Here is a 25434-nt window from a genome sequence, read left to right on the forward strand (position 1 = left end):
GAGGAGCAACTAAATATGATTTTAGCAAGGCAGTTTTGATGCTTGAGCCTTGAGTTTGGATATATCTGAGTTTCTAAAGAGAAACCTCCTTGGGACCCACTTGCCTTTTTTGAACTAGGAACTCCACGTGCACATTGATAAGTCTCTAAGCCATGGATTGTTGTTTGTGGGGAAGAGAGAAGATGCTATGAAGCTTGGTTGGGTCAATTGGTTGCAATTACTAGCCTTGGCTCTTTCTGTCCACCCTTTTATAAAGGTGCTTAGTGCAGCCCCATCAAGGATTCTATGAGAAATGCATATGCCAATGGCTATTCCCCCACATTCAAAGATGTTTACCTGAATGCTAGTCACATAGGTACCGGAATTTGATCCTTCAGAAACAAGATCAGTGGGAAGAAACTTGTGAAGTACGGTCAACTATGGTTGGACTAGAAATTTATCAATAGGACACTTCACTTTGGCTTGCACAAAATTAGCACCTTCATCATTGCACTCAATGGAAAAGTCTTATTTAATTTTGCCACCTAGAGGGTAGAATTGGGTAGTGTCTCAGAAAGATTTTTTCAGCAATTCTAACTCTTGGGGACTTCAGAAAGATAAGTCGTGTCATTGTTAGGTGAGGTGTAGTATAGGATTATGGGAGCATATGGTGATGGAATGAGGTGATCCAAAAGGGAAAGATTGAAGACTCTCGGGTGAGAGGGTGTGGGAGAGGAAGGCCTAACGTCTTCTCTAGAAATGATTTCTACTTCAACTTTCGTCCTCTTTTTCTTTTGGTTCTATAGCTTGTGTGTGAAAGATGGTTGCACTTGCTCTTGTAATTTGATTGATATATGCATGGAGTGGCTAAAAGTTCTCCTAGCACAAGAAGTATATTCTCAATGAAGATGCGCCACTTAATTTGACATTAGGAAAAAGTTCATTTCGGGCATAAAGGCCTATATTCTCAATGAAAATGAAAACTTTCCAAATTGGTTTGTTGAGTTGAATGTGATGGTGATGGTACCTTGCTGGATATGTGGAGAGTATCAATCCAGGCCGTCGGTATTGACACACAAGGAAAGGCATTAAGATCTTTTATTAGTGTTTTTTTTTATCAGAAATAATTCTTAAAAAAAACTATTATGAATAATAAAAATTTTCATATATATTATAATGGATATATCCAAATGTATCAAACTAATTACATCCATAACTGTCCCGGCCAACTATTCCTGATAACCGATTCCTCAATGATAAACAATGTCTCCTCATCAAAAAAAAAAAAGAAAAAAGAAAAACAATGACTTCTTTAAACTTCCTTTTCTGTCCTTTTAAGTATTAATATTTTGTTCTGTGATCTGTAGTAAAAACAGTATCAGCACCATGACCTTATAACATGAATAGAAGGATTGATTTATGGAAGTTGGGGCTAGCCAGCTAGTTATCTCGGATTAGGATTCCTTGAAATTCTTGCAGTCGGTAGATCACAACCAAATCGTTAATAACAATTGACTAGTGATAATCACTATTTTGTATCACTACATGAGTAGAAAAAAATAATAATTAATCACAACCAAAAATACAAATAAAAATCAAACCTCCCACGATAAATAACTTAAAAGATGAAACTTCAATTAATATTCATTCATTCAGGGATTCCCATTCACAAGGAATCCATTTCCCTTACTATCCTGATTCAGAACAAGACTCTTGAGGTGATCTATAAGTGTCGTGAGACTGTTGTAATGCTCCACTCGTACGGCGAAATGCTCCACTCCGCCGCCCCCACCTCCACCCCGAACCCGTGCACCTCCGCTCCAAACTTCAATTAATAATTTTCTCCTTCTTCTTCGCCGTCTTTGATGCAATGTAGTCATGATTTTGTTTCAACTCAAATTAAAGTTGGGGAGGGTAATGGGAAGGGGTGTAAGTAAGGCTTTACTTCTTCTTCTTTTTTTTTTCCTGAAAAATTTGGGGTGAAAATAGCAATTCTCATCTTGAGAGAAATTATTTTCATTCTCTCTAGCAAACAGAGGGTTAGAGTTATTTTTTTCTACTACTGGGCCAGCCACAGTTCAGGTCCAAAACAATATCATGTATCCATTTTGCTTTCCCTCTTTTTTCCCAACCCAAACTCCCACTACTACTGCACCTACTGGCACTGGATTCCTTCCCCTTCTCACTGGATCTTGCTATTCCAATACTCGGTTTTGCTAAGTTAACTCCCAACATTTTAATGATTTCTTTCTTTTTTTACCAAAATACTCCAGATAGAAATATGTTTTCATTGTGTATATGTGTCAAGATATACAGAAAAAACATTTTAATCGTGCATAATTAATTTACACCTAATACACAATATAAACATGTTTTCATTGTGTATTAATTCAAAATATAAAGCAAAAACATGTTTCTTTTTGTATATGTGTATTATAGATGTTTTTCTGGTTGTTTTATACTATAAAAAATTGTAGCACCTTAAAACCAATGAAAAAATATATTGAATTTTATCATGTAATTATTATGTGAATAGCTCACTTGGTAAGTCAAGTGGCTATCACATAATCATTTAACGCTAATACTTGATAAAAGAAACTAAAAACAATGACAAATATAGTTGCAGGACAAAGACCATCAGCAATGATGATAAGAAACTAAAAACATAATTTGTAGAAAAATTTATATGGGAAAACACATAAAATCAGTTAATAATGTGACAACTCATGTGGTTGTCACGTTTATAGCAAAGATAAAAAATATAAAGACTAAAATAGGTCAATATTTTATTTAGAGATTAAATGTGAAAATTTGTAAAAAAAAAAATAGAGATAAAAACATAGTAAATCCATTTTTTTATGTTTAATTAGTGCTTCATCAATTTGGTTTTAAATCGAGAAACTATTGAGAATATTTCACTTTATGCAAAAATGGATTCACCTTAACCATCTGATTTATTAAAAAAAATTACTCCGACGAATTTAAAGTTTGATCGAAAAGTAAGTAAAATTTAGCCAAAAAATATTTGAAAAATGGAATCACATGAGATCATCCATGTGTTTATGCCTAATTTCTAATTAAATAAAATGTATTATACTGGTTACATTATTTTTATTTATTATTGTTTAAGTAATGAGTTTGTTGATCAACTTTAGCTTGAAGTTGGGTCATTTTTTAACACATTTCTTTCTTTCTTAATTATTTATTATTTTCTCATCTAGCTAAATTATTTAGGATTTTTTTTCATCTCAACAAACATGAATTTTATTTTACAAGTTAATATCTATAGAATTTAGAAATTATAGATAAAATATAACACATAGGAATGAATATCATACATTAAAATACCATGAGGAAATTACACTTAAATTTTATGTCAAATAAAATTAACATGAGTTTCTTGGAAAAAAATATACTCTATCATAGTTTGTTACTGTTTTCGTTGCTATAATAATTATAATATAATTATATTTATTTGTCATTTTTTTCCTTCCGAAATAATTTTGATCACTACAATAATATATTGCAAATAAGCCTTCTCCAATTTATCTTTGATTATTACAATCTACTTTCTAACAATTCGTTTCCCTCATAGAAAAAGCATAATGGAATGAAGATGAAGTCAGCAAAATATTATATAACTGATATGTTAAAGCGTAAGGAAATTAGAATCAGAATTTTTGCAACCCAGGCATGTTTCATGGCTTCAACTATATATACGTTGTCTTTGAGAATAGGATTAGAGGCATTATTTGTGAGGCAGGCTTTTAGCAAGTGGAAATTGTTTAGAATTAGAATATGATGTCAATAAATTGACAGGGTAAAAGCATCCGATTGCAAAAAATTAAAAGATTTTATCATAGATAATGATGATATGAATAAATAAAAAATTGTGTGTGTGCATATTTTACTTAATTTTCGTCATTGCTATTATTCTTTTATTTGTCTTTCATTTTTATTTCTTACCATCAATAAATCTCAATCGACTATAGTTATAAGTGATTTGTGACTCTTCACTAATTAAATATAGGTTATATAACATACCTTTGTGGCATCAATTCAAAAGTCCTCACAAAAAAGAATGCTATATCCATATTCTGCATATGGATATGTTTATAAAATTCTCTTTGATAAATATTAGTAATTGAAAATACTAATTATCATTTTTTTTTATTTAATGATAGCTACTGACACTAATAATTAAAGACGACTAAATATTACCAAATGTACATTAAATTAATTTTAGTTGATCATTAAAATTTTAAAATGTAACATATATGATTCATTAATTCGTGCTATGAATCTGTTTATAATTTTTAAATTATTTATTCTAAACTTTAAAAGAAAGGTTATTAATATATAATTTAGATTAAATTAAAAATAAGATAGCATGTGGTAAAAATTATATAAGTTTTTCATGTCATAAAAACACCACTAACAACGTGATAAAATAAAAAGAATAAATAAATAAATATTTAAAGTTATAAAAAAGTAATAATAACTCTTAAAAATGGTCTCATGGAAAAATAGTTCTTAAAAAAATTATTTAAGATGAAAATTTGAATTTATAATATAAGAGTAGATTTGCCTCCCTCGTCCCTAATTTCATGAAAATTTTCTCCAATTTTTCAAAGATAAATTATCTCTATCACCTTAATTATATTTATCTCTTTTGACTTGATATAAATTTCTTTATCTGTTATCTAATTTAGTTTTAATATATTTCATAATCTTCATCACATTCGTCATGCCTTGAAACATATTAAAACAACAAAAAATGTTGAATTTTAATTATTTTGACTTATTATGTTGTTAATTATTATATACTTATATATATATAATATTATTTTGTGAATATATTTATTAAAATTTATCGAGATCATTTAATATATAATTAATTTAATTATATAACACCATATTTTTTTATAATATTTAATTATAATATATAATAAACTTTACATACTAGATTAGATTTCACTCATGCAATACACAAACTAAAATACTAATTAAGATAGAACAAATTTCTTTACCATGATAGATAAATATAAATGGACGCATACTAAATACTGATACTTTTTTTTTAAAAAAAATATTACTCTATACTGATAAAAATAAAATATTTAGCTGTAAATATTTGATGTATTATAAAAATATTTTTAATTTAATAAGAAATCGTAAATAGTTTTTTTAGGTAAAAAACATAAATATTTTAAATTTAGAAATTAATGGATATACACTAAAAAAATACAAATAAAATAATTTTATATTGTCAACCAAACATAAATCATAATTAATATAATTTTTATGATAGTTATTTTAAAAGTTAATAAACTTATTTGTGCATATATAATTTTTTATAATCATTATACTTAGGCTCTTTGAATCTTCGTCAGATTCCAAAATATTTTACAAGTTTTCGATCCTTTTAATCGATTATGAAACTAATTTTAAAAGTCAAGACTTAATTAACTAAAAGTTTATATTCTTTCCCTAATATAATGGTAAGAAATATCTTTATATATTTTAAAAGAAGAATTAGATTTAAAATATATTATAATATAAAGATTTACACTTGTTAAAAAGGTACCATTAACTAAATATTCAGTGTTTGATTTTATTACCATTAAAATGGAATCTATTGGAAGAAGAGAATTTTTACTTTTATTTATTTATTTATTTTATTACCATTAAATGACAGAAAATTTTGACTTTGATAAAACTTCTCTCAAAATGTGTGTTTTTCTAATTTTTCAAAAAGAATAATTCTAAATCTTTCTACAATATTCTTTTACTTTCTTTTTCCTATGCATGATATTTATTAAATGTCTTTTATATTATGAATACATTAAATATATTTTTTATTTATTTTTATTGATATTTTGTTTATATGGTAGTAAAAAATTTATAGAAAATAAAATAATTTTAAATATTAATATTAATATAAATATGATATGAATATATATACTTTATAATATAACATGTTATATACAGAAAAAGATTTTATTAATATAAAAATATTTCACCGCTTAGTTAATGACATCTTATTTTTTTAGAGACAATAACTGAGTAAATTAAAAGAAAATATTATATAAGCAAAACTATTAATCATAATGTATTCTTTACTCAGCAGCACATTTCCACATGCTTCAGAAAGGCACTGACCCAAACATGGTTTCAAACAGGCACGAGCATCGCATACATGCTATGAAAAATATAATCCTTATTAACCTCAAAAATCATTGATATGATCAAAGTATATATAGACAAATACAATCATATATCAAAGCTTTATGCAAACAGAAGCTGATACATCCGTTAGTTCTAACTAGTTGGGACTTGAATTTAATTTTTAGATTTTTCCATACACAAATTTCACTATAAATATTAGTTAAAATTGAAGGTCGTCTTTTTTAGCCTTGCTGTGTCTTCTCATATTCTAAATATTTGTATGTACCCAAAAAAAAATAAAAAAATCAAAGCTTTATTTATTTATTTATTTATTTGTGTCTAGTGGAGTGAGGAGGGGGTTCAAGTTGTGCTTATTTGCTTCTCTCATTCGGCATTATTCACAACACTGAAATGGTTGTTGACCTTTTGATTCATGTCAACTCTATGTGACCCACTTAATTTGGGCCCACAAACTATGATGAAAAAAATATACTACTAATTTCTACATTCCTAGGGGAGGGACATGAAGCATGCATTTTTGTTTTTATCCTTGTGGTGGTGTCCCATGCCTAATCATTTATATCTGTATAATTAATTTATTGTCCAATAACAAGAATTACATTTCTTCAACTATAAATAGGTACATTCCACTGAGATTCTCCTCACTGCAATCTTCTCTTTTCTTCACACAAACTTGCCACATTGTGCCAACCAAAAAACAAGATGGCTCAAGAAACCGGGGTGAAAACTTCACCTTCTCAAGAAAAATATGGGAGGGTTCAATTTGCAATAAGGCTGTTAGTGCTGGTATTGTTTCTTGGTTGGATTTTCATTTGGATAATGTCACCCACAAATACTTTTAGACAAGCATGGCTGCCTCGATACAAAGCAAAAACTAATAATACAACTTATTTTGGTTCAAAAGGTGTTATTAATTTTATTCATTTATTGCAATCATTTTTTTTATTCATTTATTACTTTCAGTTTTTGCATTGGTTTAATTATTTATTGCTAATATACACCCCTATGATCTTCTTATTGCAGGTGCTTATCTTCTGTTGTACACTTTCCCAATCTTACTCATTGCTACTTTGGGATGTGTCTACCTTCACATAGGCAAAAAAGTAAATGATTCCAACACAGAGAGGTGCCATTATTTTTCACTACTTACTTTGGTTATAATCTTCGCTGCATGACTTCTTTGTAAGATTAATAAAAATGTTAAATATTTTGGCTTTTTTACCTAACACTACTTTTTATTCTGATCCCTATATAAAAAAATCTACACTTTGTTTTTTGTTTTTCAGGATAATTCAACGCTTTGTATGATCTCTACTAAAAAAAATGCTTACGGATGTGTTTTTACCATTTGTCAATGTTATATTAATATTAATTTTATCAAACTAATTGGGATTTTATAATATTAAATTTTCTATATTTTTGTATTATTCTTTAATCGGAATTGAAGTTTTATCTCACTAATTTACATATAAATTTTTGTATTAAATGTCAAAAGTTCCAGGTAAAACAAAGCATAAAAAACACTTGCACAACTAAATTTAAATTTCAGTAAAGATGGTAAATATATGAAAAAGTAATATTATCCTCATAGTTGTGACAAATAACATGGACAATATTTTTCTTGTGTAAAAGATTAAGGTCTGTTTTGAATAACTTTTTACAAATACTTACAAGAAAAGAAAAGAAAAAATAAAATAAAATAAATTATGCTTTTTATCACATACGTTAAAATTAACATATATAAATTAACTAGCTTATAAAAACTCTTTCATTTAGTATATCCAAAAAATAATTTTAACTTATACATAAGTTAATTTTAGCTAATGAAAAAAAAATAATTCATTTTTCACCTTCTTTTTAATCTTATAATTGCTTATTCACAAGTTTATCTAAAAAAAATACCAAAATGTTAAAATTTTCAACTCTAGAAGAATATGATGTCAAGGTGGGGACGAAGTCTTTATTTAAACTCTTCTGAAAAGAATTCTAGTTCTAATAATTGGCTTATCCCATGTATTTTCAGCTGCAATGCAAAGAAATTTAAGGCAACCATATGGAAGCGTCCAGTGCTTATAAAAGGCCCTCTTGGCATTGTTTCTGGCACAGAGCTAGCATTCTTGTTTATGTTCATTCTACTCCTAATTTGGGTCTTTGCAACTTCTGTACACAACAGCTTTGCAACAATCACCCCGCAATTAGCAGCAAAGGATGGCGAGAAAATGTAACGTTTTATTATCATTATTATTAGAGTTTAATTTCTATGCCCAAAGTTTGACTCTGTTAACTAATCTGAAATTATTACAAGTATAATTTTTTAAAAAATTATTATAAGTACAATTTTTAAAGTAATTACTATAAAAATTAAACTGCTTATCATGAATAATGACTAATGATGTATGATTAGATGTTAGGATAAATTTTTTTATATTGTTAGTGTATAAATTATTTACTCTATTTTTATAAATACTAATAGTAGGATAAGTAGTGCATGCATTGAAACTGTAAAAAGGTTTTTACAATGTCATATGCATGGAAAATATTTTTACACTCTCATGTCTTTTAATCACAAATTATTATGTATATTATGTATGATAGAAGTTATATCTAGCATGATTTTTGATTAATTAATCGTATAAAAATGCGTATAAATTAAACACTTAAGTATTATTCCAATCATTTTAGTACATAGATCCAATAATAAGTAAGTTGAGGATTTTGATTGTTATAGTTGATTGTGATACATGTTGGTGGTGCAGGTGGGAAGAGAAGCTAGATAGTGTAGCACTAAGGTTGGGTGTGGTTGGAAACATATGTTTGGCATTCATGTTTTTTCCTGTGGCTCGTGGCTCATGCGTGCTGCCACTGCTTGGCCTCACCTCGGAGAGTTGCATCAAGTACCATATTTGGCTTGGACACATAGCCATGTTACTCTTCACTTCTCATGGCATTTGCTACATCATCCTATGGGCAGTTACTGATCATATTTCTATGGTTAGTTAAGAACATAAAAAATTTATTGATTTCAGGACATGCAATCTTTTATGTTATTGTTTGTTTATAGTATTGTATATATTAAGCTCATGGGACTACTATGGCTTTATTTCATTGCAGATGCTGGAATGGAAAAAGAATGATATATCAATTGTGGCTGGAGAGATATCTCTGCTTTCTGGTTTGTTCCTATGGATTACAACTATTCCCCGTATAAGGAGAAAAGTCTTTGAGCTGTTCTATTACACTCATCACCTCTACATCCTCTTCATAGTCTTCTTCATCTTTCATGTTGGCGTTTCCTATGCTTGCATTATGCTCCCTGGTTTCTACCTCTTTGTGGTTGATCGTTACTTGCGGTTTCTGCAATCGAGGCGCCAAGTTCGTTTGGTTTCTGCTCGGGTTTTGCCATGTGAAGCTGTAGAACTCAACTTCTCTAAGGGCCATGGTAACTAACATGGCTATCCATGCTCATTATCTTAAAGTTACCTCTATAGTTACTTCTTGAGAAATGACTTTTTTATTGAGACGTTTTTAAGAGCTAATGTGATATGTTTTCTTGCAGGATTAACCTATAACCCCACAAGTGTGATGTTCATAAATGTACCAAGCATATCTAAGTTGCAATGGCATCCATTTACTGTTACTTCTAATAGTAATTTGGAGAGAGACAAGTTAAGTGTTGTTGTTAAAGGTGAAGGAACTTGGACCAAGAAGCTCTATCAGATGCTTTCAACTCCTTCCACAATAGATCGCCTTGCTGTATCTGTTGAAGGTCCTTATGGACCTGCTTCAACCAATTATCTAAGGTTTGCATCTTTGAAAAAAAACACAACTTCAAACCTTATGTTTTATTAAAGATGAGTTCTTAGTAACAATTTTTTTTTCTCTTTACCAGACATGACACTCTTGTGATGGTGAGTGGAGGAAGTGGCATCACACCTTTTATCTCCATCATTCGGGAACTAATATATCTGAACACTACATTCAAATGCAAAACTCCAAAAGTTGTCCTAATTTGTGCCTTCAAGAACTCTTCATCTCTGTCAATGCTAGATATGATCCTCCCAATATCTGGCACCCCATCTGACATTTCTAATATGGAATTACAAATTGAGGCCTACATCACAAGAGACAAGGAGCTTAAAGCAGATTGCCCAATTCACCCTCAAACCATATGGTTCAAGCCAAATCCATCTGATACTCCAGTACATGCTATATTAGGTCCAAACAGTTGGCTCTGGCTTGGTGCTATAATATCATCCTCTTTCATCATTTTCCTTATCTTGATAGGGATCATTACCCGTTACTACATTTTCCCAATTGATCATAACTCAAATAAAATATTCTCATTCCCTTTGAATGCGTTCCTTAACATGCTAGTAATATGTGTGTCCATAGCAAGTGCTGCTAGTGCAGTTTTTCTTTGGAACAAGAAACATAATGCTAAAGAAGCAAAACAGGTTCAGAACATGGAAGGGTCAACACCGACAGCGTCACCAAACTCCATGGTTTGCAATGCAGATAGAGAATTGGAAAGCCTTCCATATCAGTCCCTTATTCATGCTACCAATGTGCATTATGGTGTAAGACCTGACCTAAGAAGTAAGTCACCTCCAATTTCTTTTATTATGACTTAGAGACCTACAATTAGATTGAAATCACCCAATTTTTTCCCCACTTTTTACAGGAATGTTACTTGAACACAAAGAGTCAAGTGTGGGAGTTCTTGCTTCGGGACCCAAAAAAATGCAGCAGGAGGTTGCAGCCATTTGCTCATCCGGTTTAGCTGACAATCTGCATTTTGAGTCCATTAGCTTTAGCTGGTGATTTTTACTCATTGTTGTAAAGGGTGCAAAATGTTAATAATATCAACCTCTGGAAGAACCTAGTAGTCTTAGGCTCAGTCAGCCTTGATGGACTTACTAGTTACTAGTTTTGTTGCTTTTATTTAAATGAGTGAAAGTTGGTTTGTCAACAATAATTAGGTCTTAATATAAATAAGAATATAAAAAGAGGAGTTTACTTTAATATCTTGATTCACATTAGCATGGATCATCTCAATAAAACATGCAAAAGTTGAGTTCAAACTACAAATATGGAGGATGAGAAGTTTCTATACAATTTATTTTACCGGTAAATGTTAGTTGTTAGTGAACCTCACTATTTCCAATGAATAACAATAATATCTATTCAATACAAATTCAATTTCCCTGCAATCACTTCATAAATTATGTCACGCAATTTATCAAAGGGCAAATAGAGAATATAAAGGTGAGGGTAGCATGGCTCCATGGTAGGTCAAATCCTGGAACTGATGAACACCTTACCATGAGGTCCAAACAAGTAGAGCATTCAACTTCATGTTAGTACATTAGTACAAGGAATTAAGGATCATTGCTAAAGTGGGAGCTGGTTTAGTAGCCAACAAACTAACTTTAGGTCTTCATATAAGTAAAGATATAAAAAGAGGAGTTTACCTTAATATCTTGATTCTCATTAGCATGGATCATCTCAACAAAACATGCAAAAGTTGAGTTCAAACCACAAGTATGGAGAATGAGAAGTTTCTATACAAATAACAAGACAATCGTAATTACATGACAAGTTTTGGGATAATTCACACCTTCTCACTGGCCACTCTGATCACTTCACTAGAAGAAATGATATATTTTCAAGCACCAACTGTGTCAGAAACTACAACTATCAGGTTAAAGCCTAGAAATTATTTCCATAAATATCTTGAACATCTTGCTTACATACCAAACGACACCCACACCTCACTATTCCCAATGATTGGCAACAATAACTTTTCTGTACAAATTCAACTTCACTGCCATCACCACCCTCATAAATCATGTCACGGTATTTATCAATGGACAAATAGAGACTATAAAGGTGAGGGCAACATGGCTCCATGGGAAGCAAGTTCCGGGAGCTGATAATCTTCTTACCATTAGGTCCAAACAAGTAGCAATCAACTTCATGACGGCATGCCTCAGGTGGAACAGCATAACTTACTAATAGGAAACACAGAGCAAATCCCACCCATTCATTTACAGGGCAATTATGAGGGACTGCTATTTTTGCAAATGAAACACTTTTTCGAGGGACAAACCATGATGGAATTTCACTCCCTGTGATAAACATGCCAAATCTTGTTTTGGGAAGACAGAGTTCCTGCATGTTCTAACACACCAAATGCAATGTTGAATAAGCAATAAGAATGGATGATTATGTTACACACACACATAGACACAAATTTAGAATGTGGGGGAAAACCAGAGTACAAACCTCAAAAAGGCCTATCAATTCTCTCGGTAAATGCCCTTTCAATTCTCTCGGAAAATGCAATTTTGCAGGTGATGCAAAGAGACTGCGTGGCTTGGATGGATTGAATTTGGAAGTTTCCAGTGAAGTGCAATTGCTTGCGTCCAATTGTTGCATGCTTGAAGGAAGCTCGGGCAACCTTTGAAGCTTTTTGCATAAGTTTAGGATAAGAAGTTCAAGCTTTGTGAGTTTTGAAATGCAACTTGGTAGGGTAACAAAATTGTTTCTTGTTGGATCCGTTTTCTGCAGGAAATATCCAAGAAAAAACAGAGACTGACCAAAAGAATAAACAAAAATATATAGTAGAGAAAGTGTGAAACTAATATGTTCCTTTCCAAGTGGCACTTAGAAAAATAAATAAATTGATGATGACTTGTTTCGTGATTGGAATTTTGTTTCATCATAAGAAAGTTAATGTTCGTATTCCGAGCTTTGATTTAAGTTGGTATGAATTGGTATAAGCATGAGAAGTCTGTTTATTGTGGTGTCCATTTGTCAAACCAATCTTTTTAAGGTCTACTGTGTTCTAAATATTTGGGTATTCTCATTCTTTGAGGAATCTATGCAAGATAATTCCACTAGCAGAGTTTATATCAGCTCTTCAAAGAGGACTGACATGGAAATTGGAGTTGCAAACCACACCTGGGATCCATCTTTCTATGTTCATGGATTAGAAAATTCAAAGCAATGAACTTGTGGCATTAGTAGCATCCTGTGCATTTTCTGTCTTAAGTAAAGTGCATGGAATTTCCTCACTCTGTCCTTCAAACAGGTTAGAGTTACTGCATCTTATGTGAAGATCCTCAGAGCTTTCGCATGAAGGGTAGGTTAATCTTGTTTAAACAAGTGTTGCATCTTAAACTGCAGATCCTGAGTGGCGTTATCCAGTTCCTTTCAGCTTAGTTTAAACTGCTGGCTTTATTTCTACAAGTTGGTAATCTATAATGCTTAATATACAATAAACGAAATATGAAGAAGTAACATTTTGAATTACTAAGTTCTAATGAAAATAGTCATAATTTCACTACTGTGATGCATCAAATCATTTACAATTACTGGTTACAAGAAAGCACTAAATTTATGCTACTATTGCAAGATTTATCCCTCATGTTTTACATTAAAAGTAGAGTAAAATGCAAAGGAAAGAGGGAAAACAATATAATTAATCATAAAGTAAAAATAATTCAAATTTGAGAATCACCAGTGTAGTGTAAAGTGACTTTCAAGAAAGCAGTTGCAACAAGAAAGAAAGCTCCCTTCTTTAAAACCAATATTTATGTTGATCACCACAGCCAACATACAAGCACATTCTGTCCGACAAGTTTGTGTTCAACCTGGGCAGATTTTGTTATAGAGGAAAATAGTTCACAGATGTCACAACTAAAATTAAATAATATCAGACTAATCAATAAACAGACTTCCCTACAACAAATGATACTAGTGTTGGAATACCAAGACATACATAGTTTCAAGCACCAACTGTATCCAAAACTACAAGTACAAGGATAAAACCTAGACACTATTTCAATAAATATCTTCAGCAACTTGCTTACATACCAAACGACACCCACACCTCACTATTTCCAATGAATACTGAATAGCAACAATACCTTTTTAATATAAATTTAATTTCACTGCAATCACCGTCTTCATAAATTATGTCACACGATTTATCAAAGGGCAAATAGAGAATATATATATATATATATACATGGCTCCATGGTAGGTAAAATCCTGGAGCTGATAAGCACCTTACCATTAGGTCTAAACAAGCAGCATTCAACTTCATGTTGGTGCATCTCAGGTGGGACTACATATTTTGGAGGGACAGACCATGATGGAATTTCACTCCATGTCAAATCTTGCTTTGGGAAGACGGAGTTCCTGTATGTTGTAACAATACACACATAATGTAATGTTGAATGAGCAACAAAAATAGATGATTGTTATACACAGACAATCTTGAGAGTGTGGGGAAAACAAGGGTACAAACCTCAAGAAGGCCTCCAATTTTCCTAGTAAATGTCATTTTGTAGGTGATGCGAAGAGACTGCACGGCTTAGATGGATTGAATTTGGAAGTTTCCAATGAAGTGCAATTGCTTGCATCCAATCGTTGCATGCTTGAAGGAAGCTCTGGCAACCTTTGAAGCTTTTTGCAGAAGTTTAGGATAAGGAGTTCAAGCTTTGTGATTTTGGAAATGCAACTAGGCAGGATAACAGAATTGCTGCCAGTGAGATAAGTGACAAAACTCGTCTGGGATTGACTCTTTAGAAAGATTGCAGTAACTTAAATTTATTCTCTTAAGAGAAGGTAGATTCAGTTTAGAAGGTGGTAACTAAATGCAAAAGGAGGATCTTACTTCAAAAGTAATCTGGAGGTTTTCCAGATTAAAGGCAGATGAAGGTAGCTCTACACTATCATCTGCACTTAAACAAATTTGCTCCAAGCACTTCATTTCCTCTAAACCATCTGGCAAGCTACATAATTTTGAGCAGCCACGAACATCCAAAAATTTGAGGGATTTCAATTTATGAAAGGTATCTGGAAGGCAAACAAGATTCTTGCAATTCTTCAAATTCAAATGAGCAAGGCCAACTAGACATCCAAGTGATGAGGGTAGTTTTGTTATAGGAGTTTCCTTTAAAATAAGCAATGACAATTGTTCCATGCTTTCCCCAAACTCTGGAAGATATTTAAATTCAGAACAACCAGAAAGATTTAAATATTTCAGGGAACTCATCTCCATGTTACTTGGTAGAGTTTTGAGCCTTTTGCAGTCTTCTAAATTCATCATAGCAAGCTTCTTATGGCGTACAAGGGATGGATGAACCTCAGTTAAACTTGTGCATCCTTCAAGAACCAATGATTCAAGATTTGGAGCTGCATCAAAGTCTGGGGACTGCTTTAGGTTCTTTGAAAAACTCAAATCAATGCACTTCAGCTTTTCCAGAAGCTGTTCAAAATTAATATTGTGGAAACAAAAACTATATTAGCTTTCTGAGTTACTATGGTGATGACAAAAAAATTTAGAAAGAGCTCTAGATAAATGGTGTTTACCTTTGTCCCATGCCAAAGTGGAAGGGCTTTCAAAGGGCATCCTCTCCAATGAAGAACCTGTAGTGCACTAGGAAGGCAGTTAAGGCCAAGGGGTAGCTGCATATCACATAACTTTAGTAACCTTAACTGACCCATCTTGGAGAAGGCTCCTGTGTTCCAGAGCACTTCAGAATCATATGGTTGAACTAAGTTCAGAACCATGCCTTGGATTTTATCAGTTCCCTAGAAAAACAGGATGACAAGTTATTTTGTAGAATGAGATCAAACACAAACTTAAAGATGAAAAATATTGCAAGCATCATTCAAGTATCCAGTACTACTAGAAAAATTGGTACCTACCTTGTTTTTTGTCAATACATAGTCAATGTCTTTTTCAGACCACAATCTACTGCGTTTGCCAGGATCATTTGGAGATTCTTCAAATACAATATTCCTACCCATTTCTTGTAGCAAATCATGCATCCCCAACTTATTCTTCACCCTATCCAGAGTTACCAAACATCTTTCAATCAAAATGTCAATTCCAATTTCGGGATAATCACCACAATTTCTTAAGATATTTTTTACTTCATCTATGTCCATCCCTTTGAAGAAACAGGCAATATCTAGAAACATTTTCTGATATGGAGGTTGTAAACTGTCATAACTTATTTTCAGTTTATCTTGGATTTTGGAGTGCGGAAAACTTCTTATTTGTTCTAAAGCACTATGCCAAACCTCAACGTTTCTTCCATGAAGATGGGAACCCAACACCTCAAGTGCCAATGGAAGGCCTCTTGCACATTCAATCATTTCTTTGCACAAATTCAAATACCCTTTTTTAGGTTGATCTCGTTTAAATGCTTTCAAACAAATGAGCTGAAGGGCTTCATTTTGGGCTAAGGCTCTAGCCTTACAAGTTAGGTGCACTCCATGTGTCTTCAGCAGGTGCTTATCTCTAGTTGTGATTATTACTCTGCTTCCTGGACCAAACCATTCTTGCTTTCCAGCTAAATTCTCCAATTGGCTTAACTCACTTACATCATCAAGAACAAGAAGAACCTTTTTGTTGCTTAAAGAGTTTGCTATTATCATTTTCCCATCATGAAGATTATCAAAATCAACGATTCTTAATTGATCACGAAAAACTTCCTCTACTATGGGAACTAAGCCATTTGTCTTACACTTTTCAAGAAAGCAACTAACACCAAGATTAGAAAGTTCCTTTTGAATATGAACTAAGCCATTTGTCTTAGACACCTCTCTAATGTTTTCAAGAAAGCAACTAACATCGAAATCCCCTTTGATTGCTTCATAGACTTTTCTAGCAATGGTTGTCTTACCTATGCCTCCCCTGCCCCATATTCCTATCAAGCGAACATCTTTTAACCTTATGCCCATTAGTGAATACATTTCCTTCATTCGTGAATCAATCCCAACAAGGTTATCTGTGCAACATGGCAATCCAGGAATTACTTTTTTCTGTATGTGTCCAACAATTGTTTCAATCAGTGCTGCTTCATGCCTGTATAGTGAGAAGGACAAAACGAAGACTCATATTTTTGTGTGAACAAATATAACAATAGATAGAGAAAACAATCTACCATGTTATATTTTGCAAACCCAGGGTAAAATGATAAACAAACCTTTCCACAAGAGTTCTCAAGTTTAATTTTCAATGTACCACATCAACACAAACCAAAAAAAAAAATCTCTGTTTCACGAACTCTTCAAAATTGGTGTAATGAATGTATCCTTATTGTAACTTTGTCTTATACCGATACGTGTATCAAATAGTTGCCTTTGATGTATTATATCTAATCTCCTGTATGCATTTTTTTTTTTTTGGATGGAGAAACATTTATCATCATAAGATTGCAATGAGATGACCAAATAAAATAATTTTCGATGATTGAAAAATATGGAATTATCACCAACCAACATATACATAGATGATTGGTAAATTGGACCAAAATAAAAGAACATACAAATTTAAAAATTTGACCGAAGTACGGATTTCTAAAATAAGGGATCATATATATTTATTTTAAAATAGAGAGATCTTGTGAATTGAGCAAAATAAGAAAATAGGAAGATCAAATTATATTTAAGCGTATTTCTTTTGCAATCAAATGGAGCTTCGGGGGAATTTGAGGTGTAGTCCTGGTGTTGATTGAATAGATCATAGAAAAAAAAAATGATCCATTCTGTATTTTATATATATAATGATGAAAACATTATACTTATCAGATTCTTACAATTCACAATTCAAATCTTTCAATTCAACTACCTACCGATTCATCTTATGAGATGGATCTTAAATGAATTTGTGTCTTACAATACATGAATGAACCTGTGCAATTTCATACCATCGATACAAATCATTCGGTTCAACAAATCATTTTTTTTCTTTTTTTCTTTTTTTCTTTTAGTTTTATTTCTCCAATTCTAATGGCAAAATTAAAAGTTATATAAGCTTAAATTGTTCAATGAAAAGGACTTGAAGGAACATTTCTAAACCTATCATATTTGATTATTACACTACTTTATTTGTCACTCACTCATTCAATATATGTACTGTATTTAGCTCTTTAATTGCTTTGCTTCCATTCTTCTAAAGTAAAAGACTTCACAAACTCCGATATAACTAATAATTTTGTTCTATAGAACTTGTGCTTAAGTTGTTTTGTCTGTTTCTAGTTTAAATTTTTTTACATCGAACACTATATATTATTTGTACGATATATTTAAATAATTTTTCAATGTTTTTGAATCTAATAATTCAATACAAAATATGATTCACGATTTAAAAATTAGTTGGAAATTCACGATAACCCCAATTTGATAACTTTGCATAACATATCATTTGGGCTAACAAACAAAAAGTAAAATAACAAAGTCAATGATGATAGAACTTACTTATCCTTAGAGTCCCATCCAGAGTAACTTGCAACTTCTCTCAAGGCATGTCTCCATGTTTCCACCTTCTTTTTTTCTTCTCGGAATTTCTCTTCATGATCTCTGAAAGCCTTGGCAAAGCTTCCTCTCTGATGCCTAACATCAGAGGGGTCAACACCAAGGAAGATTGGAAAAACTTCTTTCTTGCACTCTAGAATCTTTTGGAGCTCATCCAAACACCATGTTGAGGAGGCATAGTTTGATGAGAGAATGATGAGTGCAAACATGGACTCTTCAATGGCTTCGATGAGTTCCACTGATATCACTTTCCCCCTCTCAAGATCATGATCATCCCTATATGCTTTGATCCCCCTTCTCTCTAGTGAAGCAAAAAGATTGTGAGTGAAACCTTTGCGTGTGTCATCACCCCTGAAACTCAAGAAAACATGGTTGGACCATAACCTTCCTGAGGTTAGGGTGGAAGAAGATCCCATTGAATTATCCTTGCAGTGATGCTGATTCTGGTAACACAGCAAAGCAAGTTTTTCTTTTCTTGTGTGTGTGTGTGTATGAAGTAGATATATAGAAATGATAGATTGACCAATTGACCACTCAAGTGTGAACATAGTCAATAGTCATGAAGTCTTCGTAGGAAATAGTGTGGGAAGTTGCTTCCTTTCGAATCTCATGAAATCTTCGTAGGAAATAGTGTGGGAAGTTGCTTCCTTTCGATAATCAACTTTGTTTCTTTGATAAGAAGGAGGCTCATTAGGTTGGATGTATCAATAGTGTAACTTTTCTTTTCACAACCACCGATAACTTCGTAACGAGTGTTATTTTTATTCCCGGGTCTTGTTAACCACTACGTTAAAAAGTTAAAAAATAAATAAAAAGATAAAATATTCATCCTAAAAATTATAGGACAACATAAAAAATAATAATATTATTTGGTACGAATAGGAGAGGTATGAAATGCACGAACCGTCCAACATGTAATTATTTTTAAAATTAATAAAAGAAAATAAAACAATTCTATTTTAGGGAAATGATGGTACGAAAACTTTTTTATACTAAATGCACGAATTATATGGATTGTCTAACGTGGCCCATTTTTCATTTCCCTTGGTTTCCCTTCCTATTTTGTGTTGTTGCCCTTTTTATTTGGTACAAAACAAAAAACAGAAGATAAACTATTGAGAACAAATCACGTCCTAAAGCACATGAAATCCTATATGGATGTTTACTTCATTCTTGAGATCCCAAGTTGCTGCATGAGCCCCACCCGTATGTGATTTTCTTTTTGAAGGTTTGCATTTAAGGAGCAGCTGAATCATAGGAGGTCGATGGTCTTCTGTTAATAAATCGTTGAAGCGGTGATAAAGCAACATTAACAAACAATGGTTACTCCTCCGATAGTTTTTTTTTCTTTTCCTGTTAATTTCTTGGCCTTTTACATGTTGCATGTTCTAAGTGCCGAATTTAGTTTATTCTCGGCACAGTGAACAACGAATAAAGTACTATGTTGCTGCTCATCATCCAAAGCAGACAGTCCTAGTAATTAAAGGTCTTTCTATTTTAAAATTAGAGTTGATTTTGATAAAATTAATTTCAAACTATATTAAACTTTATAGAAACATGTGATTTGTGATTATGATGTAAAAGAAATAGGATGGTTCTTAGGGAATGGGAACGTATTCATAGAAAAAAGAAAAGAAACTAGCAACATGGTCATAACAAATAGGAATTGTGACAGATTAATGTGTGTTTGGGTAGGCTAGCACCTCGCTTATTTTTCCATGGTCCACAGCAAAGCAACACTTTGTTGCTTCTCCATTTTCAATTATTCACCATGATTTTTGGGGATAGAATCGATTTTGTTTGGTATCCAAACATGCACTAAGAAAAGAGAACAAAAATGAGTTACCAACTGCTTGTGATCACTAGTTGCTTCTGAGTGATTTGCATTCAACGAAAATGTTCTTCCCTTTGCCGTACTTTCTCCTTCACAATTCCTCCACTCATGATGCTTCTTGACCAGCTAAGGCAAAAAATATATAAAACAGAGTCCACCTGAAGACTTAAAATATATAAAACAGACTCCACCTAACAGCTTAAGCATTTTGGAGAGTTGGTCCTTGAAATCTTATCAAATGCTCGATGACCAAGTGGTTATGAGTTCAACACTTATCACCCCCATTCTTCTAAATGAATTGGATTTCAACACAAGACAAAACAATTCTTCACACTTCAAGTCAAAAGGACACTTACATGAGGGGTTTGGAGACTATATACAAGGCCAACGAAAATAAAATAATAATAAAAATCATAAGATCACTTAAGTATAAAAATAAGGTTTAGAGAAATAAAGACATATTTATGCAACATTGTTGAGGAGAGACTAGAGAGAAATATTGGAAAGGGACAAACCGAATGAAGTCATTGCAACTATAAACCAATGAAGAACATAAAATATAAATTATCTAAAGAGGGTTATTTCTCTGATATCAGGTAAGTATAGCATAGTTTTATAAAATATTCTTAACAGAGGTAGAATGAGCACTTTGCTCCAGGGATGATGTGTTGCTACAAAGAAAAATTATTAGTTAGTATAGTAGGTAGCATTCATGCTATTAGCAACAGCAAAAATGATTTCTAGAGTTTGCACCAGCCTCTCAGGCCTCAGCCAATGATTGCTTCCGGCTGCAGGAAAAAATAATAAACAACCTAAAAACATGGGAGACAATTGATCTGAATCAATTGATGGTGGTTCATATCCCTACCAAATCACACCAAAAACCTCCGATGAGGACCAAGAACATAATAGTAAAGAAAATGAATAACAGGATATTGGTTCAAAGCAATACAAGCTGCCTAGAAAGTTCGTGCCAAGATTCATCAAGAGTTGCAAGCATGGGTTTGGAAATACTTATCACTGGTGTGGCATTTTTAAAAATGAAAAATCCAACAAAATAAAATACAGAGATTTAATCAATCAAGCTAAAACCTTAATAAATATAAATCGCATTACTCACTGACAGTAGAACCTTCAAGTTTAGCAATTGTTATTTTTAAGAAGAAATGGTTGAATTTCATCATATATTCTCAACTCCCAAAATATGAAGGTTAAATTCTCACCTCCAGTGTCCTATGCAGAAACTAGGGGAGACAATGAACCTTGTAAAGCATCCTATCATGTAAAGCATATATAATAGAGTAATCTTGCCAAGCAAAATTATATAAGAACCCAATTCCTTACTTATGGAAAACTAAGGCCCTGTTTGAGATGGTTTTCAGTTTCATTTATTTCTTTTCAGTTTTTAAGAAGTTGTTGCAAATTTAAGATAGATAAAATGAATCAATTCACTGTTAAGCCACCGGACTACGGAATACACAATAAACAGAGCAACATAATTAGTAGGGGTGACAAAATAATCTATTTATCCGGGATCCATCTGGTCCATACATGTAAAATCCAATCCAATTCATTCACTTGTTAAAATAAAAAAAATTAAAATTAAAATAAAAACTTGGACCGGATTGAATGATAAGTAAATGGAAGGATAGCAATCCATGCTCTATTATTTTCAAATCCAATGGACCATCTAATTAACACTTAATATATCAAAATCAATCCAATTAAACACACACATAAGATTCCATTATATGACACTAATTTGAAACAAAATGAAAAGAAAATGTTAGTAAACATGATTTCAGAGGAGAGTAAATGAAAAAATCTGAGAGACTGAGAAATGCTATTAGATTGAAAGTGAAGTGGTAATTACAAGATAACTACATAAGCGTTTATATAGGCTCACTACTAATCACTAACTTCATCTCTAATAGAAAACAACTTTCACAATCATAAAACCTGCCTCAACTTTTGCTTCAAAGTTCAAACTGATTCCATGCTATGTACTATGTAGTCACCAACAAGAGGTTATGAACAAAATTATCGAGCTTAAAACAAAGAGCATGAATTTCACGCCAGCAAGTAGTAATAGTAACATACGAATACACACACGTGCGGCAATCTAAAAGCGAAACAAACATTATTCGATTTTAAACATAAAAAGAATCGCAAGAACAGTACCAAGCCATCACAAGATAATCATTCGGTTCCTTCATCGAGCAGCAAATTAAAGCAACACAGAAGCATTCATCGATTCAGCACAGAATTGAACTATACACATAGATATATCAATACAGTTGAATAACATTAAGTGAATAGAAATAACCTTCGAATTTCAAACCTTTTGCGAACACTAGCAGCTAAGAATTCAATTAATCATTCAAAGGCGAGCCTCTCACTCGCTTTATAAGAAGTTACTGCTCCGGTCAAGATGCCGCCGGAGGCCATGATCTCTGGCACGGCAACGGTGGCGGCAGAGAGGACGACAACGGCGATGTACTTCACGAGATGGATTCATTGATTTTAATATTTTAAAATCATTGGAAAAAATAATCATGCTATTAATATTAATTCAGTTTTGTTTCATATATAAAAAAAAATATGATGTAAGTTGCTAGTATACTCCAATTAAAATTGATGTATGTTAGCAAAATACATACACACATATATATCCTCTTAAATAACAAGTTTTATGTATAAAAAAGTAATTTATTTTAATTTTTATGTTGTTATAAATGCTGAGTTCGTTTTTGATATATTATTGGTATAAGGTGTTTTACATTATCAATTATTAAAAAAAAAATAACTTTTAACACGATTTTTTAGGTTACCATATCATAGCATAAAGTATGAATTTTGTTGATACTAATTTTTATTAGAGAAGCTGGATGACTAATTTTAGTAGAATTTTTATTTTTCCTCTACATTTTCCCATGACTTTTTAATAATCTTCATAATCTTACTATTTTTTTTCTAACTACGGGAAATTTAGCATAATCTTACTATATATATATATATATATATATATATATATATAATGGTTGGATGATAATATATATAAAAAAACATTTAAATTTATAAGTGTTGTCTTTGAATGAAAGATACATATCCTATACTAACAGATTATATAAACTTATTGGTCAATTTATCAACCTTGATCAAATATATATAGTTCTCCATAGATGTGTTTTATATGCAATATCCTATTTTCTTAATCATATTAATTATAATTTCCTGTAATGTCAAATATAATTAGACATGATATGATAGGCACATTATGAGCATCTTATCCATAGACATAGGTTATCCAAAAAATGGATGAAGAAAAACACTATGTTTTACCATAGTCAATGTATCAAACATAGCCAATATGCCACGACCTTATTAGACCATGAGAAGCATCAATACCATCCAATTGACAATAATGCTCACAGGCCCATCTATCACTGCCATTATCCCTGTGTCATCATCACCATGGTCTTCCATTGTATTGCACTAAGAGGACCACCACCATTCATTGCCATTTTAACCATGCTATTGACATCACCACATTCCTATCAATATCATCTTCTTTGTCACCACTATACACCCCAAACATCATTTGTCAAATAATATTCCCTTTTCTTGGATTAAAATTGAGGAAAACTGACGTTTCCCAATACAACATAGGGGTGCTCATGCACTTGTGCGTCTTTGTGGGATACATATCTTATCTTTCTCTCCGCATTAAGCTATGATTTGGTTATTTGAATTAGGGAACAAGTGGCGTTTAATATTGATGTTAAATGAAAAGACTTTGGGTACTATGGCATATTGCAAGCCAGAATTTAACCTTAGTCCAAGAAAATCTACTAGGATCGGACCAATAGAAGTATAAGATCAATAACCTTCATGAATCTACTCTTTGTCCCTTGATGGTAACTTATAAATTTTTGTGATGATCAATTTTTTGTTTTTTGTTTTTATATCTCTCTCTTTTCTCATGGATATTAGAAATATTTCACTTATTTAATATTTATTAGGAGAAAAATAGATCTAAAATTTAAACATAGCTAGTCTATATATTTTTTTGTAGAACTTAGATATTCTCGATTAAAAGTCAAAAACTAATATCTCGAAATATTAAGATTTATTTGAAGGATTGATATCTCTTAAGATATATTTTTTCATACGCATAGACCAAGAATTAAACTCATGACTGCATATTTAAGAGACAAGATTATCTATCAATCATGTCATATCTTTATTGATAACTTATCTATATTTTACATATATAATTTTATCCGTAATTTTCAATTATCAAATTATTATTATTTCAATTTATTTTGATACCAAACGTGAAGACTTCACTGTAAATTCAATTTTTTTAATTTTTAAAGTTTGAAATTTTGACTGAAGAGAAAATGAGAAGAAAGAAAATTTTAGGAAAAAACTTTTCTCTTCATTATTCTTTAATTTTCTCTTTTTCATCAATCGAATTTCATATACTAAGAAGATATCGAATTTCATATACTAAGAAGATTTCTTATAAATGTTATGTAAGATAAAATAATTAAAACTATAATTTATATTATAATCAAGGATTAATTAAGTGTTTTTACTTTAACTTTTTCATATTTTAATTCTCAGTCCTTCAACTTATTCATTTTTAGATTCTCATTTATTTTATATTTAAAACTAATTTTGAACAATACAAATAAATGAGCATAAAACATTAGAGGGACTAAAAGTGCTTAGGAAAAATTAACGAAGGACCAAAAGTTATAAAAAAAATAATTAAGAAACTAAAAATTTAATTAATCCTATAATCAGTATTATTTTAAAATATATTATTTATTATTTTAGCTTTCTGATCAAAGTTATTGGTGAATAAAAAAATTTATATATATATATATCGAAAAGAATCATATATTTACGGACCCCTCTCTGATGTCCACCAATTGGCTGGCACAATAGCCACATTGATATTTACTTAACATTTAGCAATGTAACTCAACATTTAATGTGTCATGTCGTTAAGCTTGTAGTAGTGGACAAGCAAATGATGAAACATGGTGACATTTCATGATCTTTCAGAAACTTATTTGGTGACAACA

The 25434-nt window shown here is 31.6% G+C and overlaps 1 protein-coding gene and 2 pseudogenes across 1 annotated transcript; 1 reads left to right on the top strand and 2 right to left on the bottom strand.

The window, feature by feature from the left end:
- LOC100776246 (stemmadenine O-acetyltransferase-like) overlaps window positions 1-1859 on the bottom strand; it is a 2622-nt pseudogene extending 763 nt beyond the window's left edge.
- Window positions 1860-6814: 4955 nt separating this feature from the next.
- Window positions 6815-11140, top strand: LOC100790114 (ferric reduction oxidase 2). The gene is made up of 8 exons (XM_003528793.5): window positions 6815-7072; window positions 7192-7294; window positions 8192-8389; window positions 8925-9159; window positions 9280-9607; window positions 9725-9968; window positions 10058-10764; window positions 10850-11140. The coding sequence occupies exons 1-8, from the start codon at window positions 6871-6873 to the stop codon at window positions 10987-10989; spliced, it is 2157 nt and encodes a 718-aa protein (XP_003528841.1). The 5' UTR covers window positions 6815-6870; the 3' UTR covers window positions 10990-11140.
- A 494-nt stretch (window positions 11141-11634) lies between these two features.
- On the bottom strand, window positions 11635-22893 carry LOC100776782 (TMV resistance protein N-like; annotated as a pseudogene).
- Window positions 22894-25434: the final 2541 nt, after the last annotated feature.

This window comes from Glycine max, chromosome 7 (genome assembly GCF_000004515.6).
Source record: "Glycine max cultivar Williams 82 chromosome 7, Glycine_max_v4.0, whole genome shotgun sequence".
In the NCBI taxonomy this organism is placed as follows: Eukaryota; Viridiplantae; Streptophyta; class Magnoliopsida; order Fabales; family Fabaceae; genus Glycine; species Glycine max.

Excerpts from the sequence above, each read along its gene's own strand:
- LOC100790114 (XM_003528793.5), top strand. The coding sequence starts at position 6,871 with ATGGCTCAAGAAACCGGGGTGAAAACTTCACCTTCTCAAGAAAAATAT. Across the intron at positions 7,295-8,191 it reads AATGATTCCAACACAGAGAG|CTGCAATGCAAAGAAATTTA; the intron begins GTGCCATTATTT and ends ATGTATTTTCAG. Across the intron at positions 9,969-10,057 it reads GCTTCAACCAATTATCTAAG|ACATGACACTCTTGTGATGG; the intron begins GTTTGCATCTTT and ends TCTCTTTACCAG.